This window comes from Crocodylus porosus, unplaced genomic scaffold (genome assembly GCF_001723895.1).
Source record: "Crocodylus porosus isolate Cpor-Errol unplaced genomic scaffold, CroPor_comp1, whole genome shotgun sequence".
NCBI classification, from domain to species: Eukaryota; Metazoa; Chordata; order Crocodylia; family Crocodylidae; genus Crocodylus; species Crocodylus porosus.
In genome coordinates, this window is record NW_017728886.1 from 182,334,725 (window position 1) to 182,362,585 (window position 27,861).

Genomic DNA, 27,861 nt, shown 5'->3' on the forward strand with positions numbered 1-27,861 from the left:
AATTAAGGGTGCAGCAGGGTGGTACGCTCCTCTCCAGCACTGCTAGGGGGTTGTTTAAAATAAAACAGTGCCACCAGACCAAATTGTTTTTATTTTGGATTTTAAACCACATTTCCAGACCCATTTCATTGTCACTTCCTGCAACTTCATTGGTGTCAAAGTTCATGTGACATCACTTCCTGATGTGATACGGCTTCCTGTGAGGTCTTTGAATATGGCTCACTGGCCCACTGGATGATGAAAAGTTCATGATCCGGCCCCACATTCAAAAAGGTTGGATACCCCGCTGTAGAGAGTAGAAGATGCAAGACCGCTACATGCTGAGAGTGTACAGAGATGGAGACATCTAGATATGCTGGAAATAGTCATCTTTTGGGACATCCCTGTCTGCTACTTTATTCTTATACTTCTGCCTGCAACACATTTAGATATTGAGCGCAGAGACTATGTAATAGCAAGTAGATTTTTATTACTGCAATGTAATGCAACAGTGTACGCTATTCAATGAAATGAATATGAATATTTCACTTTAATGAAACATTTCAGAATAAGAATTCAATTAAAATATTTTTTTCATAGCCGTTATGTCTTCCTGTAACATTAATGTTTTGTGTCTTACAAATTAACTTAGGATGATGTGGACGAGACATGGGAGGAACACAGAGAGGACTCCATAGAATTATGCATTTAAGTGCTCATTAAGTAGAATCATAGGATCCAGTGAAGAAAGCCTGAGAAAATAGCCCTTTATCTAGGATGACTAGATATACTTATTGGCAATTCTGAAAATGTACACTAATTTTAGGTGTATCAGTTTATGGGTGCCCAACTTTATATAACTTGGATTTAATTTTCAGACACATCAGACCCTCAGTTTTGTTGATTTCAGCTGTGGTTTCTGGCTGCCTAGGACTTTTGAAAACTCTAGGAGTTTTAAGCAGGGCACTCAAAAGCATCAGCCCGTAAGCAACCGTCCTTTTCAAACTTTTGACTTTATAAGTGTGTTCTTACGTTGAATGAACTAGGTAAGTGCACAAGCTCTGTGAAATTTTTTTTCATGGCCAAGACATCAAAAATAATTTAATATTCAAATAAATTTAACAGATGTACTCTTGTAATATTGTTTGTTTTCATTCCCATAACACTGACCACCATTAGTATATTAGTAAAGGATAACTTGTTGTTGTGACTTGATAAAACTGGATTTAAAACTAGCCGTCTCCACTGTAGTTTCTGAGAGACCATAACGGCTCTAGAAGAATTTGTGTTATGAAAAGTAGCTCATTTGTTGTTCAGCCAACTGTATAATAAGCAAGTTTACTTGCCCATAGCAGACACCAAGTAAAAAATTTACAATATATTTCAATTAAAGAATATGGAGTGATTGCCCTTTCATGCAGTTTGAAACAAATTTGGGGCCCAGTTATATAGCTTTCACAAATTTGAGAAATTTAACTGGCTTCCAAGGAAATAGTGACACCTCAGATTTAGTCAACAAAACCCCTTTCATTTTGTTTGCCTGGTACAATGGTCAGAAGTTCTGAGCTCTTATTTCAGGGTATTAAAGTGATGATACCTCTGATTTTCTCTTTTATTTTTATATATATATCTCAGGCTCAGTAAGTGCCGTTCAGTTGCATTAATGAGAATTGGGTCATTGTGTGTGGAACTGAAGTTACCTGATGCAGATTCTGCTTGATTTCAGTTCCTTTTCACATGGGATGTATATGTTATGACATGTTTCTCTTACTAGCCTGTGGGAGTGCATAATCTTTTTAAAAGAGATATATTCTAGTAAATTAACAGCCATATTATAGTCTTAACATCTTGATATTCACGTAACTTTTGAGATTTTTCTATACTAATGATAGTTTAAACTATCTATACTACAAGTTCTATACTAATGATTTGCTATGCTGATGATAGTGTATTTCTCTTAATAGGACTAATACTGTGATTATAAAAAATGGGCCTGCTTCTTTTCTTACATCCATGAAAAGCAAAAACAACTTGATAGGTGAAAATTTCTGCTTGTGTAGAACAGCCTGTCAAAGCTCCATTCTCTTTGTATGACGTCAGATATCGACTTCTAAAGCTGAGCCACTGTCTGGTATTATCGCTCAATGTGGAGATTCCAGTTGTCCCGTCTGGGCATTTGTAAAGATTGTAGCTTTCAATTTAAGTGCTGTGCTTCTTGTTGGACACTGCATTCATACAAGAGGCTGTCTAAAATGTTCGTTTTGTAAAGTTTTGTTTTGAAGTATCTGTATCCAGATCTGTCTGTTGAGCTTGACTCATGCTTCTCTGTCAAATTCGTGCCCTTTGGTGTTGGTGTAAACTGCTGTAGGAATAGGTCAGATCTTCCCCAGCAGTCAGCCCACTGCTCAGAGGTTTGGCTCAGCATCTCTAGTCTCTTCCAGAAGCTTGTGGACCTTCATATGTAATTGGCTTATGACTCGTAAGACTTAAGTTTCCATCTGTTTGGATCTTCAGTTAACGGTTGATGGGGCAGGTGACTTTCATCGTCTCTTGCCTCTGTTGCCAGTAATGATGGTCTAAGGTCTATCTTCTTATCATTTGGTCTAACCCCTAGAGAACAGGGAGTTCACTAGAAAGCAGGGAGTACATCTGTGTGTGTGTAGGTTGTGCAGCCTGTTATGAGTCTGAGGACACTGCTAAGTACAGTGTCGAGCTTCTTAGCGTAACACCTTCTGGATCATATAGGAGCACAATATTTTGCTGGAGCATATAACATTGTGAGTGCAGTGGTTCTAACCACTTAGAAGTTGGCAACCTGTGTTGTGCTGACTAAATATTTTAAGACAGCTACCCATGCAGAGACTTTAATGCTGACCTTCTGAAAGTGATGTTTATAGGTGAGGGAATGGTCTAATATGACTCCTAGGTAGCTTGGGTATGCTCATGTGGAAGGATGCGGTTGTCTCCTTTGATATTCAACAGGCACTTAGCTTGATGATTGTCCAGGTAGAAGAGTGATGATGATACTGATTTATTGCTGCTCAACTCTAAGTGCCACATGTGGAGATATTCAGTGATGAATTCCATGTCATCCAGAACTCAGTATCTTTTCCAGTTCTTTTATGTCAATTCCTTGGGATACTATAGCAACATCATCAGTGTATATGTATTGCTTGCATGTTGTATGCAGAAAGACTGAGATATATACATTGACTAGTACTGGTGCTAGCACTGACCATTGAGGGACTCCATTTTTCGGAGTTCATACCTTGCTTTTTTCTCCTTGGCTAGCAGTGAGTTTAAATGATCCACTGGAGATCATGTTCATGATGAAAGCAAATAATTTGCAGTCAGGTATCATAGAGTACAGTTTATATCGAGGCTGTGGTGCCATACAGCAGTGGTCTCCAAAATTTTTTGATCACGCACCCCTATCAGTAAAAATTTTTTGAGCATACCCCCCCAATATATGTATATTTATATAAAAATAAATAGAAGTTCTAATATTTTCTTCCCACACCCCAATGGATCATCTTGTGCACCCTACTTTGGAGAGCACTGCCATACAGTATCCACTGAAGCCAGTGGAATCACATCTGTTTGTGCCCAGTGGGTATCTGATCCAAAGAGTAAAACCAAAGTGCCTGAGAAGAGAATCAAACCAAATGGATATCAAGTTATAAGGAAACTTTCACATCTAAAGCTAACCTGATACAATTTGACCTTTTTAGTAGTTTAGAATTAGATAAATATTTCCATTACTGAAAAAGGATTTTGCACCTGCCAATTTCCTAAACAAGTCCTTGTAGAACTCAATCTAAAGAACCCTTGGGGGCAGCTGGGAAAAGGAGGGAATTTTTTCAAAGCTACATTTTATCTGTACCACAAAACCAGCCATGTTTTAAAAATGGATGGGAAAGATAGGGCCAGTGGTGATATAAGATGGCTTTAGTCATGTATATTCAGACAACAATTATTATACTCACTTTTCAGTCCAGGGTATATAGCAGGTAAGAACATGATCCTCCCATATAGTTAAGCAATATATTTTTCTCTGGCTTTTGGCACTTGCTCTTTTCACACCATCGTTAGGTATAGGTAGGTGACCCTATGTCCTGGGCAAACTGAGGCAGTTCTGTCTTTTGTAGTTTGGTCCTTGCTAGTTGGTTGGGTGCCATCTACTCCAGTCCTCCTGCCTTGCTCTCGCCCAACAGCAGCAGTGCCTATCCGCCTGCCTGCCTGGTGCACCATGCTGCTTCATGTCCTCACCAGCTCTGCTCTGGGATGTTTGACCAACTGGCTGGGGTCAGACTACAGAAGCTGGGACTGCCTGGTTTGTCCAGGATGTATGGTCACCTTAGGTATAGTTGACGTTCTGGAGTAGTTAAGGGGTGGACAAAGGATGTGTCAGAGCAGAACGCAGCAGAGCTAGAACTAATGCACATCAGGGATCCTGGATGATGATATATATTTTTGGGAATGTAACAGGATGCCGTCCCAAAGCTGGTCCAGTCATTGGCCCACACACCTATCTAGGGCGGTCTGCCCACCTGTCTTACCTGCCATGCCTTTCTTGTAACTTAATCAGTAGTTGTTTATATGGGGTGAGGCTGCCTTTTTACTGCCCGATGCCAAGGGAGTAATACATGGCTCTGTACTTCCCTTACACTGTGTCCCATGCTTTGTTGATGGCATCACTATGAGGCTCCCTACTGGGCCTCACTCTACACCTGCCTGATGCTTGGATGCCACCTGGATCCCTCCTCCTTAGACACTCTACTCTCTGCTCTCATTCTGGCCTGCAAAACTCCCTAAGTCCTTTTTCCTTGTGGCAGTGGCCCCCTCCAGGACCTTTGGTCTCACTGGCCCTGGCCTTGCCTCTAGGCTGTCCCTCGCATTGGACATTCTAGCCCTTTGACCAGTCTGGTCCTGGCCCTAGCATGGGCCAGTTGAGGTTACTCTGGGTAGGTTACTGAGCCACTTGCCCTCACACTCCCGTATGGGTCCGCCTTTTCGGGCCCCCCCAAACACAGCTCACTTTCTACTTAGGCTGGCCTGTGCGCAATCCTTTGGGACACCCTATACGGACCCTACTCTACACGCAGTCCTTCGGGCCTTTCATACAGACTCTACTTTATGCAGCCTACTCACTGCATAGGTAGGCCCCCCCTCACCAGGCCTACTATACCACCCCCTCACTGGGGCTACTAGACCTTACACCCCTTGGGCTTCAGGCCTCTGATGACATGCCTGGACCCTTTGCCTGTCCCTTCTGTGGGTAACCCAGCAGCTTGTGGGGGCTGAGGCTATATGGCCCTCTATACTTACCTTTCACTAGGGAGGCACTAGTGTGGCATTTTCTGGGGACCACCCTGCTACAGGCAGCCCCACCACACCATCCAGCCCTAGCTGGGTGTCATTTCAGGTCATTCCCCAGGCCCAGGAACCTCTTCCATCCCCACTAAGACTTGTTCTTAGTTCTTTGATAAAAGCATGTGTTGCAGAGCTCTCAGATGCCCTGTGAGTGAGAGCAGAAACAGCTTGGGAGAGACCCCTAGTGGCGGGCAGGGGGAAGCGCAGCTGCCAGTCACCAGGACTGCGCAGGTGCTGGTTGCCCTAGCAACCAGGGAAACCTAGAGCCAGGAAGGGGCAGAGCTTAGCCCTTCTTAAGCCCAGGCGGATTGTGCAGGTGCTGGTTGCCCTAGCAACCAGGGAAACCTAGAGCCAGGAAGGGGCAGAGCTTAGCCCTTCTTAAGCTCAGGCAGAAGGCCAGGAGGGCAGTTCCCCTCCAGCAGCCGAGGGAGGAGGAACTCAGCCAGAACAAAGGGGAGAACTCTGACGGTCGGAACATCCCCTGGTTCCTGCTGGGGGTTGATGCGTTCTCTCTCTCTCTCTGTCTCTCTCTCTCGCTTTGGTAGGGAGAGATTCGTATTTTGACCAGAACGGTCTAGCTTTTATGTTGTAGCCCGGGGGCTTTGCGTTTTGTGTTTTCTGTTTCACCGGAGGACCAGGTGAGGCTATAAGGGGTTGGAGGAGGCCTCATAGAAGCTCCACGATAGCGTGGGGTCTCCTGGCACTGGAGGGGGCGCAGCTTTGTTTGGGGTGCATTGGCCCAGCCCTGGAGCTAGGGGGGCAGCAAAGAGCCCTGACTAGGGGGCAGCGAGAAGCCCTGGAGCTAGGGGGCAGCAAAGAGCCCCGACTAGGAGGGCAGTGAGAAGCCCAGAGCTAGAGGGGCAGCGAAGAGCCCTGACTAGGGGGGCAGTGAGAAGCCCAGAGCTAGGGGGGCAGTGAGAAGCCCAGAGCTAGGGGGGCAGTGAAGAGCCCTGACTAGGGGGCAGTGAGAAGCCCAGAGCTAGGGAGGCAGCGAGAGGCCCCGGAGCCAGGGGGCAGTGAGGAGCCCCAGAGCCAAAGGAAGGGGGCCAGGTGTCACGGAGTGGGGGCCTAGAAGCGGCCGTGATCCCTCTAGCGCCCCCCTACCATGTCAATTAGGCAATCCAGCACCCCCTATCCTCGCCCGCCACATCTTTGCTGGTAAATGGTTCAATTAGGGAGGCTGCCTTTTATCTCCTAATCCACAGTATTTGCTGAACTATCCCCTGTTCTGTGTGGGGTGACTCGATACCCCCCAGCCTTAAGGGCTATGCGTGCCTCCTACCTCCCCTTTAGCACGCCCCAAGCCTCACTGCTCTTCCGGACGTTGTCAGGTCCTTCTCTTCTCTGCGCCCTGCCCGGCACCCCTGGGCTTGTCATGCAACCAACGCCCCTTTCTGACGCCCTCGGGCTTGTCACGCAACCGATGCCCCTCTCTGGCACCCTCCGGCTTGCCACGCGACTGACGCCCTTTGCCTGGCGCCTCCTGGGCTTTTCATGCAACCGACGCCCCTTGCCTGCCGCCCCCTGGGCTTGTCACGCAACCGACGCTCCTCTCTGGCGTCCTCGGGCTTGTCACGCAACCGACGCTCCTCTCTGGCGCCCTTGGCTTGTCATGCAACCGGCACCCCTCTACTCATTAGCCCTATTGGGCTTACTGGTGGTGCTTTTATGCACTGGGGTTGGCGGCCTAAGCCTTGCCTGGCCCCTCTGGGTTCCTGTCAATAATAAGTGTCCAATTAGGCTCAGGCGACTTAAGCCTTACCTGGCCTCTCTGGCCCTTTTGGGTCCTGTCAATTATAAGTGTCCAGTTAGGCTCAGGCAGCCGGAGCCTTACCTGGCCCCTGTGGTTCCTCGGGGTTCCTATTACTGTGGAAACCCTCTGGAACGCCTTCGAGGTCGCACCCCTCTTGGGGTGACTGTCAATCATACACGCCCCTCTTGGGGTTGCTTCTTACTACACGTGCCCGCCTGGGGCCTCTCTTCAACACATGCCCACTCCCACGGCTTCTCAGCACTTTCCCCGGGCTCTATATAGCCACTGACTTGCCCTCGCCGGGCTAGTCGCCTTTACAGCACCCACCCTAGGCTTTTACTCATGTGGCTCCTACACCTGGAGCCCAACACGAGTCCCTACAGGCTTCACTCTGGTGCTAAGACCCTCGGGCGGGGTCCTCTGCCCTACTCGGGCCTCTCACTATTGCCCATACAGGGCTACCCTTGGCACCACTCGTCCCAGGCACCACTCGTTTGCCCACATAGGGCACCAGGAACCCCCAAGCAACTGGGGAGCTCCTGTGAGGCCTCCTTGCACCCCTACAGCCTCATCTGGTCCTCCGGTTTTAGCAATATCAAACAGGGAACGCAAAAGCCATGAGCCAACAATAAACCTTCTGGCTATAACATAAGGTCCAGGTCCCACCTGGCTTTCCAGTAAAGCCTCCTAGTCAGGGTTCTGTCCACCCGCGCCGTGATGCAGCTGCTCACTCTATCAATCTGCTCGCCTTGGCTCGACTCCCCTGCAGAGCTCCTGCTCCTATGGCTGCCAGAAGGGAACTGCTAGCTGGGCCTCGGCCTGGGCTGTTTATAAAGCCTGCCCCCTTCTGGTCACCTGACCAGCTCGGTTGTCCCGGCAACCATCACCTGAGCTGCCCCCTGTGATTGGCAGCTGTCCTTATCCCTTCATAGGAACAGGGCACCTGCATGACCCTGTGACACCAGGGAGGAGCTCTGGAGTTAGGGGGCAGTGAGGAGCCCCAGAGTTAGGGGGCAGCGAGAAGGCCCGGAGCGGGCAGTGCGGGACAGTCTAGAGGGCGCTGGTAGGAACGTGGACTCTGAGATGAGCTAGAAGGCGCTGGCCAGGATACAGATGGAGGGATAAGCCAGAGGGCGTCCACACGGCAGGGAGTAGGACAGACCTGAACAACACCGGATACATCTGCGAGGCTTGGGCTGCGGTATAAGGGGAGGACAGGAGCCGCAGATAGTGCCTAAGGCACCGAGACCGAAAATAGGCAGCCTCCCGTTTGATTAAGTTCTTTCAATCAATCAAAATAACAACAAGGCATGGCAGACGAGAAGGCGGGCAGTTGGCCCTGGATCGGTGTGGCAGGGCCACGAATAGACGGCCCCAGGGAGGCACCACTGTCACAGCATGTTTGTATTGGTCACCTTGTAGTATATAGTCTGTCTTAGTGTCTCTTTGTCCACCTCTTTGTGGTCCTTTGATGCCATCAAAACTGTATACCATCTGTATCACAATGAAGAAAAACTTCAACTCCACTATTATAGAATGATACGATAAATATGTCCTGATTTTTGCATTAGTCAGACACATTAATGTTCTGTTAAGATGTTATTAGCATTTTGGAACCATGTTTCATAAAATAATGAAAAATTGTATTGGCCGTTGTCAGAGATTTGTACTGAAACCTTTATCTACTGTGAGCATCTATACATGTGCCCGATGCCTGCTCCAACTGCTTAATTGAGTTTGCTTGATTGAGTCTGCTGGATTGAGTCAATTAATTGAGTCTGCTGGAGTGTTCTCGTTGCTGAACAAGCTTTAGTTAAAGCCCCTCTGCCGTTTTGAAGCGTGGGATGCTGAATACAAGAGATGCTGTGAGTTTTAATTCTGCCATAATGGAAAAGCCTCCTTGCACCCCAGAGCATGTGTAAAAGATGCCGTATATTACTCTTACTCTCTGTTTTAGAAAATATTGTAGGCAAAGTGCAGAAGATCTTTTAAAAAGTTCATTCATTTCAGAACTAAATTGGTTACCTGATGCTTGTTTACACAGTACTATCTGGTATTATGTTTCTGCTTCCTTTTTTTTTTTTAGGTCTTCCAAGTTGCATATGTCATCATCAAATCTGCTAATGCTCCCCGACCTGGAAACTGGATTTTGGAACGTTCTGTAGATGGCACAGAGTTCACACCATGGCAATACTATGCAATTAGTGACACAGAATGCTTAACTCGTTATAATATTACACCAAGACTTGGACCTCCTACTTACAAAAGAGATGATGAAGTGATTTGCACCTCTTATTATTCCAGACTAGTTCCACTGGAACATGGTGAGGTATGCAACCTTGTCTGTTTATGCCCTTGTCATTCACAAAATGTGAATGTGAGCTGACTGCAGATTTCAGAAATGTAAATGACAATTGAAAAATTTGTCCCTTCTGCTCTTGTCAGATGGTTTGGATTGTTACATTTCCCTTAACAACAGTATCTCTTTCTCCTTAATTCATATAAAGACTTAAAAAATGTTAAAAAAAATATCTCCCTGCCTCTGCATGTTCTAGCTTGCAACCTCTTTATTGTTTCTCTTCACATAATTTGATGTTGGATAGTAGTTATGAATGATTAGACACTTCCTTTTAAGAAAATAAAGCATGCTGATGTTGTGTACCGCTAAGTTTTAATATCAAAAAGAAAATCACATCTTTTGGAGCACCTGGTTTTCTAAGATAAAGTAGCAAACACTCTCTAAAGTATTCCGCGCAGCTGAAACTCCCAAACAAGTGTTGGCATTGTTTTCCAGGCAGAGCATAATTAAAAGAGCTCTGAATTGTGCAGGCTCACTGTTGATTGTTCTTTCTTTTAACCAAGCCTATTCATGGTAGTTGTTTAATTTATTTCAGAGAGGCAGCAACATAATGAAATAATGCATTGAAACCAATAGTTAAGTCTACTGTGAAAGTCCCCCTTATGCGGTAGGAAACCCAGTATTAGACAGTGGAGACTGTTGTTAACTCCTTCATTTGGTATAAACCAATAACTTTTTATCTGTAAATTAAAAGAATGCAAGTGTCACAAGTCTCTTTTTCTTAATGTGTTAAATCACAATTATGGTTTCCATAGTAAAGGAAAACAAATGGACCTTAGATGATTTCAAGTCAAGTTTATTTTAATCAAATATGTATTACAGCTATGGAACATATACACCACTGGGTCAAATTGGTCACACAGAGAAACTTAATACAAAGCAAACAATTAATCAGACAATTAAGCCTTTTATATTCTCTGTGCAAATGCCAAAAAATAGCTCCTCTTGTAGATAGTGTTTGGGGTGGGGGGGCCTCAATCTGGATGAGACATGAAGTGAAATTTTGTTCCCAGTTAGTTACTCTGAGGGCACATCTACACAGGATGCTGACTGCAAAGTAGCCCGATACTACTGCACAGTAGTGTTACTTGGCAAGAACCATGATGCGATGCTATTGCACAGTAGTATTAGGTTACTGCAAAGCACCGTCACAAAAAAAGAAGTTCGTTGGTGCTACTGCACAGTCATTTAGTACTTGTATAAACAAGCACTAAACGACTTGCATCTCGTGTAGATGCAGCCTGATAGGATGTAAATGGAATGGCAGCAGTATACCTAACAACAACATTCCTAGCTTCAGTATATTTTAGGTAGTAATGAAATAATGTGATAGCCCCATTTTTTTTAGTTTGTATGGGTTTTTAAAGTCTTCTTTGTAAGATGTTTGTTCCTATAACCAATTCCCACTTAAGCTTATAGTTAAATTTATGATCTCCCCCTAGATCCACACATCACTTATCAATGGTAGACCTAGCGCTGATGACCCTTCACCAAAGCTATTGGAGTTTACTTCGGCACGATACATCCGTCTTCGCCTGCAGCGTATTAGAACACTTAATGCTGATCTTATGACTCTTAGCCACCATGATCCTAAAGATGTTGATCCCATTGTTACCAGAAGGGTAAGCTGGCTGACCATTTATTTATATCAGTTATTCAACATAGTGGACTTTGTAGTCTGAATGTGTTCTGTCCATCTTGATGACAGACATGAATCTCACTATTCCATTTCATGAGATTTGTTCTCCAATTGTTGCCTTATCTTTGAGATTACCGACAATATTTAGTCTGTCAGGAAAAACTGTTCCAAAGAAACATTTTTCAGATATTTTTCCTTCAAAATTACTTGCTGTTTAGCTACTGAACATGAGGTGGCATCTCTAACATTTAATCTGTAATGATAGATATGTGATTTGTCTGATGAAAATGTCACTTGCAGTCAAAGGTAAACATTTCTGGGTACTCCTGATTTATTGAATATTTCAGTTGCTAATATATTGTGGGGTATTGAAACTAATTCAGAGTGAAGTTGCTTATGCTTATCTGATGAGAAAGGGAATTTTAATCAATAAGTACTAATCTGTGAATAACTAATTACTAATTAATAACGTAGATAGACACTTAGAGCTTTCAATTATGAATTGATCCTCAAAACTTCCGTGTTATGTAGCTGAGGAAAGTGAGGCACATAGAGTTTAAGCTGACTTCTTCAAGGCCTCATAGGAATTCAGGGTCAGACTCAGTTTACAGTTCCTACTGTCTTTACCTGGCTAACTGTAAGAGAGACTGTACAACTTGATTGGTGTCTCCCTTTCTGCTTTGTAATTTAATTGTTGCTCCTCTGTTTTACTTAGACATGACCTGTTTCTAAAAACATCAATAATTTCATGTACTCTCTTACAAATTCTTTCAACTGTGAGTGTCTCCCTTCTGGAGGGCAGGGGAACACAGAGAGTGTCTCCACTAAACAGGTTCCCTCCCTTTAAGAATGTCACCAGATCACTAATCTGACATGAAAGGAGAGTCTTTGTTCTTCTCTGGTATTTGCAAGAGGGTATACCGTCTCACTATCATCTAAGAAGTCTCAGTTCAAGATCAATGCCAAGGTTTTCTACAGCCTAGATGGAAAAAAAGTAAAGAACAAAATGGGCTAGCTTGCTTCAATTCCTGCTCCCTTCAAAGGAAAAAACCCATTGGTAAAAATTTTACTGTATACAAAAGTGCCTCCTGCTCCTCTCCCAGTGGACTGTTGGGTCCTTCAGCTTCAAAGCCTTGAACCCTTCTCTCAGAACGAGCTGCTTTACAATCCCAGCCTGTGTAATATGTGCCAACCCTAGCTTCCCAGGATACCAATAATCTGACCCCATGTGTACTGTGCCTGAACCCAGCTGGGTCACTTCCTACAGTTTTCCTTGCCCTGGAAATTTAACTCCTTCCCTGCTCCCCAGATTTATGGTGATTTATATAAACAGTATTACACACATTAACTTAGGGTTAGGTGCCATTCAGTATACTCAAATTCTGGCCTATGGTAGTGGAAATCCTCACTGAAGTTAGAGTTGAGCATGTTTATCCAAACTCAGAATTTGGCCCTTTATTTATATAAAAGGACAGGGGGAAAATCTAAGAATTTACTAAATGTAAGGTTGCCTAAGATGCAGATAATCCATGTGTGATAAACTCCTTTGGTACACATCTGTTCATAGGTCAGTCAAGTACTGATGTTTTATTTTTCGGTGCAATATAAGATGAAAATAAAATGTTTTCCATTTGCTGTCTTTTCAACTTTTGCTTTTGTCCAGTATTACTATTCAATAAAAGATGTCTCCATTGGTGGCATGTGTATTTGCTATGGCCATGCTCGAAGTTGCCCACTGGATGAAACTGCAAAGGTATGCTTTCAATAAAAAGTTTTTCAATAAAAAAATATTTATTTTCAAGGACAAAGAGAGAAGGTTCTTGTGGACAAATTTCAAAGACCATATGCAACTTAAGGCCTTGATTTAACAAGCTAGTCTAGCATAAGCCCATTGCTGTCAATAAGAGTACTCTTGTGTTTCAACATAGGCATGCACATAAGTTCCCTGCTTGTTGCTTATCTGGCTGTCACCCAGACTTATGGTATGGATCCTCAGAAGTGTTTAGGCACTTAACTCCCATTGAGTGAAGACTTAGATTTAAGGACTCCATCCTGCAAAGATTTTTACCATATTAGTAACTTTAGTCTCAGGAGTTGGACAGAAATACTCAGATGAGTAAAGATAGACCCAATGATAGCTCCTTTAAAGGCTTTTTGGATGGAACTCTTATTGATGTCAGTGGGAGAAATGGTTGCTTAAAACTGGTTTTCAACCTTTTTTCATTTGTGGACCCCCAAACATTTTTGAATGGAGGTGCAGACCCCTTTGGACATTTTGAATGGAGACCTGGACCCCTTTGAATTGTAAGTGTGGGTATTTCACATACTTTTGATAGATCAAAGTAATCTTTTGTGGATGCCTTAGGTATAATCTGTGGATCCCCAGGGGTCTGCGGACCACTGGTTGAAAACCATTAGCTAAAAACATCTGGTTTCCAGTGCAAGGGCACTGGAGTTAAAAATCTCTCCATCCTTCTAGTTACATGAGTGAAGGGCAGGATTTTTCTTTTGAATTCAGAGCACACATTCTGTTATGATTTGAGTAGAAAATGTTAAAAGTCATTAATAGTATTCAGTGGAACAAGGGCAGATCTTAATGATTTTGCTTGTATCCTGTTCCACACTCCCTTTTCAGTACTGAATTTCACCACAGAATATGTTTACTGATTTTTTTCGTATGTAATAAGTGTAAAGTATCAGGAAAAAACAATGTGAATAAATATGAATGTGAGTTATTTATACATATCCATTTATATAAATATAATGCAAAGTAATATACAGAAATATATTAAATGAACAATTTTGCAACTTTTACTCATGCTAAAACCAGAGTTCTTTCCTTTCACTTCCTAAATGCGCACAGTTCTCTTGCAATGCATTGTTTTTGAAACCAAACTCCTTTTTTTCCCTCAGAACCTAAATTTAAAAATCCCATTAAATATATTAAAGATAATAATCCTCCAACTCATTTTCAGTAGGATAAAGGATCTGAATAAAAACTTCTCAAGTGAGTGAAGGCATCAGATCTGGGCTCTGACATTCTCACTGAAAACTAATTCTAGTGTTTAAAAATGTCATAGAGTCAGTTTTCAAGACATTGGGTAAATGATCTTTTAAAAATATTTCTACAACTTAATTTTTAGAAACTGCAATGCCAGTGTGAACACAATACATGTGGAGAGAGCTGTAATGAGTGTTGCCCTGGCTACCACCAGAAACCATGGAGACCAGGAACCATTTCTGCTGGTAACACATGTGAGAGTAAGTAAATGAAGTTCAGGTGTCTAGTGGTTCTGAAAATGTTTGTGCTTCTGGGTTGTTCTGCAAGGTGCTGATCCAGCTCGTGTGGATCTCCCATGAACTCCAGGAAAAGACTGGATCTAACCCTAAAACTGCTGATCACTTTGGTTAAATAATCACTGAAAGCAAAGGCTATGCCAAAATTGATTCGAAATATCATTTATGTTTGGAAATAATGTATCTTGACAATTTTGATACTGGTGGAATTGCATTGTGATGATATCTTCAAAGAGGAGCAGATAGGTTTCACAATATTGCAAAGAGATTTAGCACATTCACATTGTTTATTATGGGCTCTGCTAGTTTATATTTATATTAAATTATATTTTTTTATTAGTTTTGCGTGTATGTATATGTAAGTTAAAAGAAATTCCCGTAGTGGCCAACACAGTATTTAATTGTGCTAAATGTCTGATAAAATGGAATAGGTTTTGCCAATAGTTGTATAACTGTGCATGTTGCTGGGGCTTGTTAACATTTCCTGACATGCATGACAGGCTTGTAATGCGTGTCACAAGCTACAGACATTTAGGAGCCTATTAGGTAAAATTTATAGTTGTAAGTGTAAAAGTGGGCTTTTCAGTTGAATCACCCTTTATAGAGCTTTTAAAGTTACATTTAGTATTTAAACTGTTTTACGTGTGTACAGGCTCAAGTCTCCTGTAAATCAAGTTTTACAGTAGTATAGCTGCATTGGCTTTGGTGACATTAACTACTGGTTTCAATGAGAGGGGAATCAGGCTTCCAGTCTTTGGAAATATAGAAGTATAAAAATGTAAGACATTTACTAGTGATGACATACTTCATTAAATGCAGATAGGGTTGGCTCAGTGTGAACTATAGAAAACTAACAAAAATGATGCTATTATGACTTGGGCTGTTGGTATGAAAGTTCTCTACCTGAGAATTAAGGTAACCTAGTAATTTTTTATTTAAAATGTAGCCAGAGCAAATCATGAACTTGAGATAGTGTGCTTTCTTTTTACTTTTTTTATTTGAAGTGGGATAATTATTATGAGACAAATAAAGTGGATTTTCCTCATCTTTACTTAGAGTGCAACTGTCATAACAAAGCACAAGATTGCTATTATAGCCAGAGTGTTGCGGACCAGAACAGAAGTATAAATATTCATGGCCAGTACATCGGAGGGGGAGTCTGCATAAATTGTACTCAACACACTACAGGAATCAACTGTGAAATCTGTGCTGATGGATATTATAGACCACATAAAGTAAGATTAATACAACTATATCACAGTGCATCAAGTAATAAAGCATTTGTATTGCAACTTATTGTATATTATTACAATACTTTTCAACAGTTACAGTTTAACTAATAATTGTACTTTGTTCACAAATCATATATCAGTTGATAAGTTCAGAGAACCCTGTCTAAAATATTCCTTAAAAGAGAAGTCTTATAATTAGGGCTTCATGGCAGAAGTGGGCTGTGTGACAGCTCCATTAATCTTGTAGGTTCCCCCTACATGCCCCCCCTGCTAATTGGTGGAGGGGCCCTACCACTCGCTTCTGATTGGCAGGGAGGCAAAAACCGTGGTTTTAAATATAGCACTGTTTTTGTGTCTTGGCCAGTCAGCAACAAGAAACAGGGCCACCAGGGCTCTTCAGCCAATCAGCAATGTGGAAGGGTGTATGGAGAAACATGTAAGATTAAAGGAGCTGCTGTGAAGCCCACTTCTGCCATAAATTTGGTAGAGCCCTACTTATAATAGTGAAATCTGAATTTTGGAGAAGTAATGAGCAAGCACATCATATTCTATTGTACTCCATATCTTTTATAGCAGTGGTGCTCAACCTTTTTTTGTACCAGGACCCATTTGTAAACATCAGTGGCCAGTCCTGACTCAGTAAGTAGTTTTTGTAGAATACAGCCCTTGGCCCTGCTAGTGCTCCCCGCTCCTGACCTGCTGCCCCCTGGCTCCTGGACCCCCAGTGTGTGGAGCAGGGGGGGTGCATGTATGGGGCTTGGGAGCCTGAAGCAGTACCTTGCAGGCTGGAACTGCCATCTTGCAAGGGAAAACCCACTGTTTTCAACATTTTTCTCTTTTAAAGAAGAATCAATTTTTAAAGTTTGTTAATCCATTTTTAAAGTTTTTATTTGCGACCCTTTCATATATTCTTATGACCCACTTTGGGTCGCAACCCGTGGGTTGAGAAATGCTGTCTTATAGTATGAATGGCTGCATAGAACATTTTTTTCAGGTCTCAGCAACTCGTACTTTATATTGTTTCTCAGCTTAGTGTTATTAAAATAGAGCTTTGTTAATAGCTATACTCCATGAAAAGACATTGAGAAGGTAAATTAAGATACCATATCTTTTTGCATACAGCATGCCCCAGAATATAATATGCACCCAGTTTTTGAAGGACAGAATGAAGCAAAGATCTTTCCTTGTAGTAAGTAGTTACAAGATCTTTCCTTGTAGTAAGTAGCTACAACTTCATGCCTTTTCTAATCAGCAGCTAGGAGCTGAGCCTGCTGAGCCTGATCCTGTGGATCACTGCAGGTTTTACTTTCGGTCTTGCCTGGTAAGCACCAGAACCTGCTCTTATCTTATTTCTCACATATAATGCACATTCCAATTTCCAGAAGCTGCTTTTTGGAGACATATTACGTGTGAGAAAATATGGTATTGCCATACGTATTAGAATTAAAGAAGATCCTGAATTTAAGACAGCTCCCCAAAAGTTAGATTCTATATATGGAAAATATATAAATTTGTTATAATTTTCAGTGTATAGAATCCAATTTTATTGGATCTTTAATTCATCCTACACCACTGTGGGGGGCAGGCATTGGAGGGACTGGAGATGTGAAGAGGGCAAGCAGCTTGCTCCCTGTTGTGCATGCGCTCCTCTGCCATCTCTGTCCCCTGCCTGCCACCACAGCCTCAGGCTCTCCCTTTCCCCTCTGCCCCCCATCCTGTTCCTCTCTCAGCTTCTTCTCCCCTCCACCCCCTGACCTCTGCTTCCATGCTCCACCTTCTGCCTCACCTCTGTTCCCTGTTTTTCCCAGCCCAGCCCATGTAGCAGCCATATGGGCTGGATGCCACTACTATGGGTCAGGCTGGGGGTAAGGCAGGGAGGGATAGGGGCAGCAGGGGAGGAGAAGCTATGTGAGGAGGGAAGATGGAGGGAACAGGCTATGGAGAGAAGATGGCAGGGTGGAGATGTAGTGGAGAGGGGCAGAGGGTGGCATGCAGCAGTTGAGACTATGGCTGGACCGCAGGTACTGGAGCCTGAGCCACAGCAACTGCCTGCTCCAACCCCTTTTCCCCCTTCCCTACACAGGGGGGGAACCTCATCTTAAAATCGAGTAAATACGGTATTTAAAGTTCCAGTCTTTGAATCATGTTATACTTTCTTTCTGCTTTATCAAAGAGCTGATTATCATAGTTTTGTTTCCCCGAATCAGTACCTACAGGCAGTCCGAATCAGTACCTACAGGCAGTCCAGTCACCTCTTAATATTCTCTTTGTTAAACTGAACAGATTGTTGAGCTTCTTGAGTCTATCCCTGTAAGACATGTTTCTAATCATTTAATTATTTTAGCTCCAGTGGTCCCAAGCAAGAAAAGCAGAGAGGGATTTTTTTCATCTATTTAACTGGAGACTAACAATAAAAATACAATTTTATTTTAGGTTTCTCCCTATGAGGATAACCCTTGCCATCCTTGTGACTGTGATGTGTTTGGGTCTCTGAGTTCCAGCTGCACTAAGGATGATGATCATTCTGACCTTCATCAGGGTAAGTGTCCATGGGTGGATCCATGTTTTGTAAAGGGGGTGAGGGAGCAGTGACTATTACTACAGCGGTGGCTGCATCCCCACTCCCAGCTCCCTAAGACCCCATTAGGACAGGCAGACCACAGTGTGGAAGCAGTAGCCAGGAACTTACCTTAAATCCCTGACACAGGTAAGATACTCCTCTCCTACCTTCTGCACTCTTGACACATCTTGCTTTCACCTCTGTACGCAATGTGTCCCCTCCCCTTGTCTCCTATTTGCCCTGTCCTCCATTCACTGGTGCCACTGTCCTGGCTGTCCCATAAGTGGGGGAGCTCCAGAACTGATCCTGTCCCACTCCAGCCAGGCTGCACAGAAACCCAAGCTTGTCCAAGGACAACAGTGGTAGCAGTGGTGTCTGTGGCTGTGACCAGTTCCCCCCCAGGGGGAGCAGAACAGTTCTGCTCCCAGGCTGGGGAAATGGCTGGAGGTACTGGGTAGGGATGAGGAACCTGCCTGCTACCTTTGGCACAGCTGTCTTGGGCTGAGCCCAGCTCCCTGTGCAGGCCTGCTGGAGCAGGACAAGCAGTTCTCCCCACTCCTGGGGCAGCTGAAGTCAGCAGGGGCAGCAACAGCAGTGGGTGGGATTGGCAGGTGGGGGTTGCTGAGCATGGAGGGGAAGGGAGATAGGGGGATTCTTACTTGTTTCAGCAACTTTAAAGAAGTCCCTGGCTGCTGCTTCAGTGGCATGGCCTGAAAGGAGAGTGTGATTACTCCACTGCATCCCCTTTGGATCTGCTTCTGTGTCTATGAAATGCTTTTAGTGTTAACTTCAAATCTAGCTGGTATTTCTGGAACTGAGAGCTCAAAGATGTGGACAAATATTTTTGTCAGTCCATGCTGATTAGGATATAATGAAACAAACAAATATTCTTTCTTACTGCTTGAGCTCAGTGAATCTGATACTCTTCATATGAAAAAACAGTTATACTAAAAGAGTTTGATAAATGAGGCAGTTAGGCTATTTTACATTAACCACATTTTGACCCCTCCCTTTTTTTATTATTTATCTATTTCAAGGGACTCGGCCAGGTCAATGTGAGTGCAGAGAAGGTTACTCAGGAGAAAAATGTGATCGTTGTGCATTTGGCTACAGGGGCTACCCAAAATGCGTGCACTGTAACTGCAGCATGGTTGGCAGTATCAGCGATGACCCATGCACAGAACCTTGTCTTTGCAAAGTAAGTGTGCATATGACTCTCACTTCGATTTATTGCAAAATATGTAGCTGGGGTTGCAAATGCATTTTAATAAGAGAAATTAATTCACTGGAAAAAATGCATCCTGAATTCCGAGCAAGTAACACATTTTCACAAGCAAGTGATGCTGAAGCAGTCCTTCTAAACAGAGACTAAAATGAGAATGAGTTACTGAAGGGAAACTGTGATAAACTGTGAAGCATGATTTTGCATATTCCTGACAAACTTTCAAATAAAGGCAAGTGCCAGAATGACATTAGAACTTCTGCGTGTGTGCTCTGTGATGAGGGGAGGAGTGGGTAATTTTGTTTGGGGAAAGGCTGGCATTATTCTTGAAAACCAATGTTCTTGTTAAATGTATGACGGATGTTTGTATAACTTTTAATTTATCTGAAACAATGTGACAACAGTTTGAAAACATGTTGGAAAATCTTTACCAAATTAAAGAGATTCGCAGAATATTTTTTTTGGTAAGCACACATTTCTGATATCAATAAATATAAGCCCCAAGGTGTTTCAGACAGTGATGGTTTGCAGAAGTTCAATATAAAGTTTTAATATTTGCAGCCATTACCTGTAATTTTCATAATCAAATATTAGTTAATTGTATATGTACTTGTTGCCAAGTATGATATTATGTACTATCTGAATAAAACAACAGTAATTTGCTTGAAGTTTTTAAAAAAACTGTTCAGGGTTTTACATCATTTATCTGACCAAAAATACTGGAGTGGCCAAAAGCCCCAACAAAAAAATCAGAATGGAAATGGGAAGAAGACTTGTGGGACAAGCTAAACAAGAAGCAGAGATAGTTGCTATATACTGGTGTAAATCAGGAATATTTGACTGCAGTCAGTGAAGTCAACTGGTGCAAATTTGGTCTAAATTAGACAACAATATGGTTGTTTTAGGTATGTTGGTAGGAGTACCCTTTTCAGAGCTGCTAAAATCAGATCATCAAGAGGAGTAGCAAGTAAGCTATTCATTCTAAAGTGATTGAAAGAGGAACTCACATGCCTCAGAAAATAAATGGAGAAGGCTGTTCATGCCAGCTTGTGCATCGTTTCTGTTTTAGCAAGTGACACAAGTTGTTTAATTTTTTTTTCTAAGCCTGGCTGAAATCATAACCTAACAGCACTCAGATGCCTCAGAAATTGGAACAAATGAATAGAGCATGTTTTCTTTCATATATATATATATATATTATATATATATAATTTTTTTTTTCATCAATATTAGGGCTGGAAGGGACCTCGGAAGATCATCAAGTCCAGCCCCCCGCCCAAAGGGCAGGAAGTCAGCTGGGCTATAGGATCCCAGCAACATAAGCATCCAATTTGCTCTTGAAGGTGTTCAGTGTAGGTGCTTGAACCACCTCTGATGGCAGGCTGTTCCAGACCATGGGGACTTGGACAGTAAAGAAATTCTTCCTTACATCCAGCCTGAAACAGTCTTGTAGTAGTTTATGACCGTTCAATCTCATCATCCCTTGGGGCACTCTGGTGAACAAATGTTCCCCCAGATACTGGTCGTCACCCCTGATAAACTTATAGGTGGCCATCAGATCACCCTTGAGCCTGTGCTTTTCCACGCTAAAGAGCCCTGTGGCTCTCAGCCTGTCATCGTAATGTCTATTTTCCTGACCTCTGATTATGTGCATGGCTCTTCTCTGGACTCTCTCAAGCTTCTCCACATCCTTTTTGTGGATGCAGTACTGGATGCAGTACTCCAGCTGTGGCCTCACCAAGGCCGAGTACAAGGGGAGAATGACGTCCCCGGATTTGCTTGAGAAGCATCTATGGATGCAAGCCAGCATTTTGCTTGCTTTAGTAGCCACAGTATCATTGCATTGCAGGCTCATGTGCATCTTGTGGTCAATGATGACCCCCAAGTCTCTTTCTTCCGTAGTGCTAGCCAGCATAGCACTGCTGAGCCTATAAGGATGCTGCAGGTTTTTCTTCCCAAGGTGGAGAACCTTGCGTTTTTTGGTGTTAAACACCATCAGGTTCTTGTCTGCCCAATTTGCTGAGCCTGTCCAGGTCAGCCAGGATCACCCGCCTGTCTTCTGGTGTGGATGCTTTGCCCCAAAGTTTGGTGTCATCAGCAAACTTAGCCAGTCCGCTCCTGACTCCAATGTCCGCATCATTAATGAAGACGTTGAACAATATGGGTCCAAGGATAGAGCCTTGGAGGACCCCACTGGTCACAGGACACCATGATGAGTGACTGCCATCAATTACTACCCTCTGGGTCTGACCATGGAGCCAATTTCCCAGCCAGTGGATCGTGGTGGACCCAAGGCCACAATTGGCCAGTTTTGCCAAGAGGTGATCATGGGATACCAGATCGAAGGCTTATTTGAAGTCAAGATATATGACATCAATCTCTTCTCCCTTGTCCAGGCGATAGGTTACCTGGTCGTAGAAGGAAATGAGATTGGTCAAGCAAGACCTATCCGCAACAAACCCGTGCTGGCTATCCCTGAGGATGTTGGCGTTGGCCAGTCCATTAAGGATGGCCTCTTTAATAAACTTTTCTAAGATCTTCACCCGGAAAGAAGTCAGGCTGATGGGCGTATAGTTAGCTGGATCCACTTTCCTCCCTTTCTTAAAGATAGGCACCACATTGGCCTTCTTCCAGTCTTCGGGCACTACACCAGAGCACCAGGAGTTTTCAAAGATCCAAATATATATGTAATTATTTTGGAGGGTGTCACTCATGCCTTTCCTGGCATGTGAGGTTGACAGTACTGCAGACAGCAGGAAGGTAGAAATTGTAATTTTGAGACTTGAAACTGGCTGTCCACTATAACCCCCAGGTGGATCCAATCTGGCTGGATCATCAGGTTCAAAGGGTAGTAGTCAATAGCTCAATGTCTAGCTGACATTCAGTCCTAGGGCTGGTTTTGTTCAGTATCTTCATCAATGCCTTGGAAAATGGTATGAATTTCACCTTGAGCAAGTTTGCAGATGGCACCAAGCTGGGGGAATAGTAGTTACACTGGAGGGTAGGGCTAGGATTCAGAGAGACCTTAACAAATTGGAGGACTGGACCAAAAGAAATCTCATTAGGTTCAATAAGGAGAAGTACAAAGTCCTGCACTTAAAACAGAACAATCCTATACACCAGTACAGGCTGGTGACCGACTGACTAAGTAGCAGCTCTGCAGAAAAGGGTCTGGGGGTTACAGTGGACAATAAGCTGAATATGGGCCAACAGTGTGCCCTTGTTGCAATGAATTCTAATGGCTTGCTGGGCTGCATTAGTAGGAGTGTTACCAGCAGATCCAGGGAAGTGATTATTCCCCTCTATTCAGCACAGGTTAGGTCACATTTGGAGTATTCTACCCAGTTTTGGGCTCCCCACTACAGGAATGATGTGAACAAATTGGAGACAGTCGAGTGGAGGGCAACAAAAATAGTTAGGGTGCTGGGGCACATTACGTATAAGAAGAGGCTTAGGGAATGACTTTTTTAGTCTGCAGAAAAGAAGACTGAGAGGTGATTTAATAGCACCCTTCAACTACCTGCAGTGTGGTTCCAGAGAGGATGGTGCTAGATTATTCTCAGTGGTAGCAGATGATAGGACAAAGAGCAATCATCTCAAGTTGTAGCAGGGGAAGTTTAGGTTAGATATTAGGAAAAAATTATCACTAGGAGGTTAGTAAAGCACTAGAACAGGTTACTCAGAGGATGTAGAATCTCCATCTTTGAAGGTTTTAAGATCCAGCTAGACAAAGATGATCTAGTTGGGGATGGTCCTGCTTTGAGCAGGGGGTTGTATTAGATGACCTCCTAAGGTCCCTTCCAACCCTATTTTTCTATGATTCTGTGATATTCTGTAGTTTAGAAGAGTTGGGTATTGGGAGATGGTCCCTCACCTAGGTAATAGCTGTTAGTTATGCAGAGAGACAAAGGGTCTGCCAAGCTTGCCTACTGCTCTGTAATTAAAATTTTTGGTTAGTCCTTCTCATTTGTGTATGCCTGTGTTTACTGTATGTGGTGATCACTACAAAGGCTAATACTTGGGCACCTATACTTAGGCTTTCATTTCTGCACAAAGTGCTTTAGTCTGAACAGCTATGAATCTAAGCCATCGCCATTCAAGTCTCAGTGCTATCCGGAATGGAGGTTGGGCAGCAGCTGTATTCCACTGCATTTTTGTCAGTATTCATCTTTTCTATGGAATGTTTATATTTTGATGAATTGGGAAAAAATGATGAATTTTTCATTGGTATTTTTCCAACCAGTTTTGAGCTCACTAAGTCTCATTCAGTATCGTCTAGTGTGCTGAAGTCTGCTTTCTTTTATATCCTTCTTAATGCTATTATATCTCAATCCCATCTAATCCATAGTATTTACCACCTTAGTAGTGCTACTATAAAACAAATGTTATATTCTATTTGCAGGAGAATGTAGAAGGTGAAAACTGTGACCGCTGCAAAGCAGGATTCTACAATTTGCAAGAAAGAAATCCTCAGGGCTGCACAGAGTGTTTTTGCTTTGGGGTTTCTGATGTCTGTGACAGCCTTGCATGGCCCGTCAGTCAGGTATTTTACTATTACAGGCCATTAGTTCATGGATATAGATTCCCTCAGGCAGTTGTATAAATTCAGTGCATCTTCCACTTTGACATGCTACCGAGCTCATGCAATATCTTAGTATTTGATTTCATCCTAACTGGATTGTCTTGGTAACCTCACAACTTGGATGCTGGCTGCAGGTAGACCTATTCGGTCATAACTTACTGGAAGCACTGGAAATTGTAGTTCTTGCCACACTCATTAAAATTGTTCAGTGTTCATTGAAAAGTGGATTTGCTTGGTGAAGACTAGTGTGACTGATGATCTTAGCTCAAGTAGTTTTTGTGCTCAGGTAATAAAGGTTATAAATGCCACTAGAGCCTGAAGGCATGTATAGGCAAAGGAGGAGCTTCTTGAACAGATTTCCTCACTTTGTGCCTTTTTAACAGTTAGTTACAATCAAGGCATGAGTATTTTGGATGTTAAAGATAAAAACCAGAAACTACAAGGAAGTGTGTAACACTAGCTTTAAGTCATCCTTCCTCCAGCTCCTCCCTGTCTTTCCACTGCCATCAGTTTTAATGTGCTTGTGTGACTCTTCCAGTCGAGATAATTAGGTTTTATCCTTGTCTCCTCTTTTGTATTCTTTGGCAAGTAACTTCATCTCTCTGTCTCTGTTACCCATATACAAAATGGGGGTAGTAATACTTACTACACCTGGGTGTTGCTGAGCAGTATTGTTTGTAAAGTGGTATGTGATCCATGAAGACAAGACACCTTAGAAGGGGAAAGTATCATATTTACTTGGCTAAGATGACCATGTTTATAGGATGATCCCTCAATAATTAGATTTTATATATGGAAAAATTACAAATTTGATATAATTTTCCAGGTATAGAATCTAATTACTGGAGTTTTGTCTTGAACTTGTTCCCAAAAGCATGTTTGATCAGTATGTGCTATGTGTTTTGTAGTCATGTTCAGTTTAGGCTATGTTTAATTAACTTCATAGTTTCCATTACTGAGCATACGTTGCTTTTAGTGGCATTTCAAAGATAGTGTATTTCATGAAGTTTCCATATATGCAAATGTAAGATGAGGGGCTTCTTCTGATGCTGATCAAGGGAGAAAAACCTTTTCTTGTATTCAGGTAAATGTGGTATTCTATCGTAATTCATTTTATATTATTAAATACAGTGGACTTGATATTGCTTCCAGTTATACTGCTATAATTTTGCTCACCTCCAGTGAAGTTAGTGTATTAACATTAGTTTGAAACTTGTTGTAACTAAGAGCAGACTCAGGTCCTTCTTATGTTTATTCTTTCCTGTAGTAGTGAAATTTTACCTATAATAATGACTTTCCCAACAATTAATTAGGTTTTCTCTTTTTTTCCTAAGGTGTTAGATATGGGTAGGTGGTTGGTGACTGATCTGTATAGTCCAAACACTGTACAGCCTCAGCAAGGCCAGCTTGATGGATCACATCAAATAAGTATCAACAATACGGTGGCTATGAAAATACTGAAGCCTACTTACTACTGGTCAGCACCTGAACCATATCTAGGAAATAAAGTAAGTTTTCAAATAAAAAGAACTGCTTCTATATTTTTATTATATAACCTCTGTAATCTTTCCATACTGTATTGCTGTAAAAATCCTCTGTTACATTTTAACATAATACCTTCTGAGTAGAATGATTTTACTTTGAGTGAACAACAAATATACTGTGAATTTATCTAAATGTCTTTAATACATTTTTCTTGAATTCTTTATATATGGTATGAAACATCATTTCACAATTGTTATGTATTCTTAATTAACTGAACATTTCATGCAATCAGCAATTGTTTTATGGACACCTTGTATAGATATATTGATAATTCAATCAAAAATAATGTTTTGTCACACTACTCCAATAATAAGTTATGCATCAAAATATGTTAGGAGACCATTGATAAAGCTTTGAAGTCAAGAACTGAAGAGTTCAGAAATGATAGAACCTTAATTCAATCCCAGGTGCACAGTCGTTAACCACAGGCTGCTGTTCTCGTCTGTCTCTTCCAATCTACTAGCTCCCGTCTCAGCCTTAGATTTCCCTTTTTTGATTCCCAGTACGATTCTCTTTTTCCAAATAGCCCACCGAGTCCTGTGCTACCTACACCCACACCCAGGATGCTGGTCCAAGTCAGTCTTACTCTGCCCGCTGATGCAATTCCCAGTCCCAGTTCCCTTACTGTACTTTCTCTTGGCAGAGTCTAATGCTGGTGCTTTCTCACTCATCTGCCACCTCAGTTCTTTGTTCCCATTACTTCCTCCACTGCACCCAGTCTGATTCTTTCCCCATCTGGATTTGAAACAACTGAATCCTTCCTCAGTTTTGGAGCATTGAGAGAGGGTCAGGGGATTGAGTGCATATAGGGGACAATCCCCTATTTTGTATTCCTGGACCAGACATGGTTCAGAGCAACTACAAACTAGAACTGAAAGGGAAGTCCTATTCAGCTTTAGCTGAATCATATTTAGTCCAGATGGATTCTTTATGCAATTAAGTTGAAAAGCCCCAGGAAGTCTGAATTTCTATAATTAATTTAAAAATAATAAAGAAAGCAAAGCAAGCCTGCATGGTCCTTTTAAATGATATGGCTAGATTTGTGTTGCTTATATGGGGGTTTAGGTTATGACATTATAGTAAATGCACCAGTTACCCATATTAAACATAATGCTTTGTGCCTCCACCATATTCATTTCATATTAAGTGACTGAGTAGGTGGATACACCAAGCAGTGTCAGTGCGTAAAGTCCCCCAAAAGTAACTTTGAGGACCCTACTACACATTCAGATTAAAGCTGGATAGAAATCAGATATAAAGTTGTTATACATTTTCAAGCACTAACTTTATAGTTGGTTGGTTCTCTTTATAGCTGGACAGTCCTTTTTATCATGTGATAATTACCTTGCATGTGTCTGGTCTAAATGTATTGTGCAATTAACCAGTTAATTAACCAGATAATTACTTTCCACTCGTGGACAGTCTTATTTTGCATGTGTCCAGTCTAAATCTATTGCACGATTAGCCAGTTTATTGCGTAACATATGCAACATGTAACAGAGGCCTGAGAGAGAAATTTTTTGTAATGTAATGGTTAGTCAAATACTGATCTCTTACAATGCTGGTTTGACTAAATAACTTCAATACATTATGTCTGTTTGCTTAAAAGTAGAATACAGTGGTATTGTTTGGATTTCATACTGTGAATTTTGGAAAGGACAGTGCAGCGCATCTGCAAAAAATGCAAATCCCATCTAGCTTTTATAAACTATACAGCAAGGATCCAAGACTACTTTATATGCTAGTTCGTATGTCACATTACATATTCATTTGCTGATGTGGCCGTGAAAACAAGCCCTTGTTCTGTAAAGACTGCAGAAGTAATAATCAAAGGTTGCGTCTACATGAGACGCTGACTGCGCAGTAGCTCGTTACTACTGCACAGTAGTGTTGTGTGGCACAAAGCATGATGTGACATAATACTGTGCAGTAGTAACAAGCTACTGCATGGTCAGTGTCACCTAAAAGCCATGCAGTGACTCTACTACACACTGACTCGGGTTACTGTGCAGTCAGTAGCGACAAGTACTGTGTTTAGTACTTTTGTATGCAAGTATTAAATATGCGGCCAAGGTACCATATACTCTCCCTAGTTTGCTGCATGTAAGCTGGAATCTTCAGGACCTATTTTTTGATACTGACTGCTGCTATTTTGTGTTTCATAATTTCAGCTAACTGCATTTGGTGGATACTTGAAATACACTGTGTCTTATGACATTCCAATGGAGAGTGTGGATAGTGATATAGTGTCTAGTGTGGATATAATCATTCAGGTAACTTTTTTTTTTGCCAGGCAGACATTAAAAAATTCTGGGGAACA

The 27,861-nt window shown here is 42.4% G+C and overlaps 1 protein-coding gene across 1 annotated transcript in view; it reads left to right on the top strand.

Moving 5' to 3' along the window:
• The window catches only part of LAMA1 (laminin subunit alpha 1), a 145,708-nt gene that overhangs the window by 32,791 nt on the left and 85,056 nt on the right, over positions 1-27,861 (top strand). The window contains exons 4-13 of the mRNA XM_019540717.1: positions 9,192-9,434; positions 10,907-11,086; positions 12,767-12,856; positions 14,247-14,364; positions 15,457-15,635; positions 18,066-18,171; positions 19,230-19,390; positions 23,817-23,957; positions 25,331-25,504; positions 27,713-27,814. Coding sequence (XP_019396262.1) covers positions 9,192-9,434; positions 10,907-11,086; positions 12,767-12,856; positions 14,247-14,364; positions 15,457-15,635; positions 18,066-18,171; positions 19,230-19,390; positions 23,817-23,957; positions 25,331-25,504; positions 27,713-27,814 — 1,494 coding nt within the window. The remainder of the gene's footprint in view (positions 1-9,191; positions 9,435-10,906; positions 11,087-12,766; positions 12,857-14,246; positions 14,365-15,456; positions 15,636-18,065; positions 18,172-19,229; positions 19,391-23,816; positions 23,958-25,330; positions 25,505-27,712; positions 27,815-27,861) is intronic.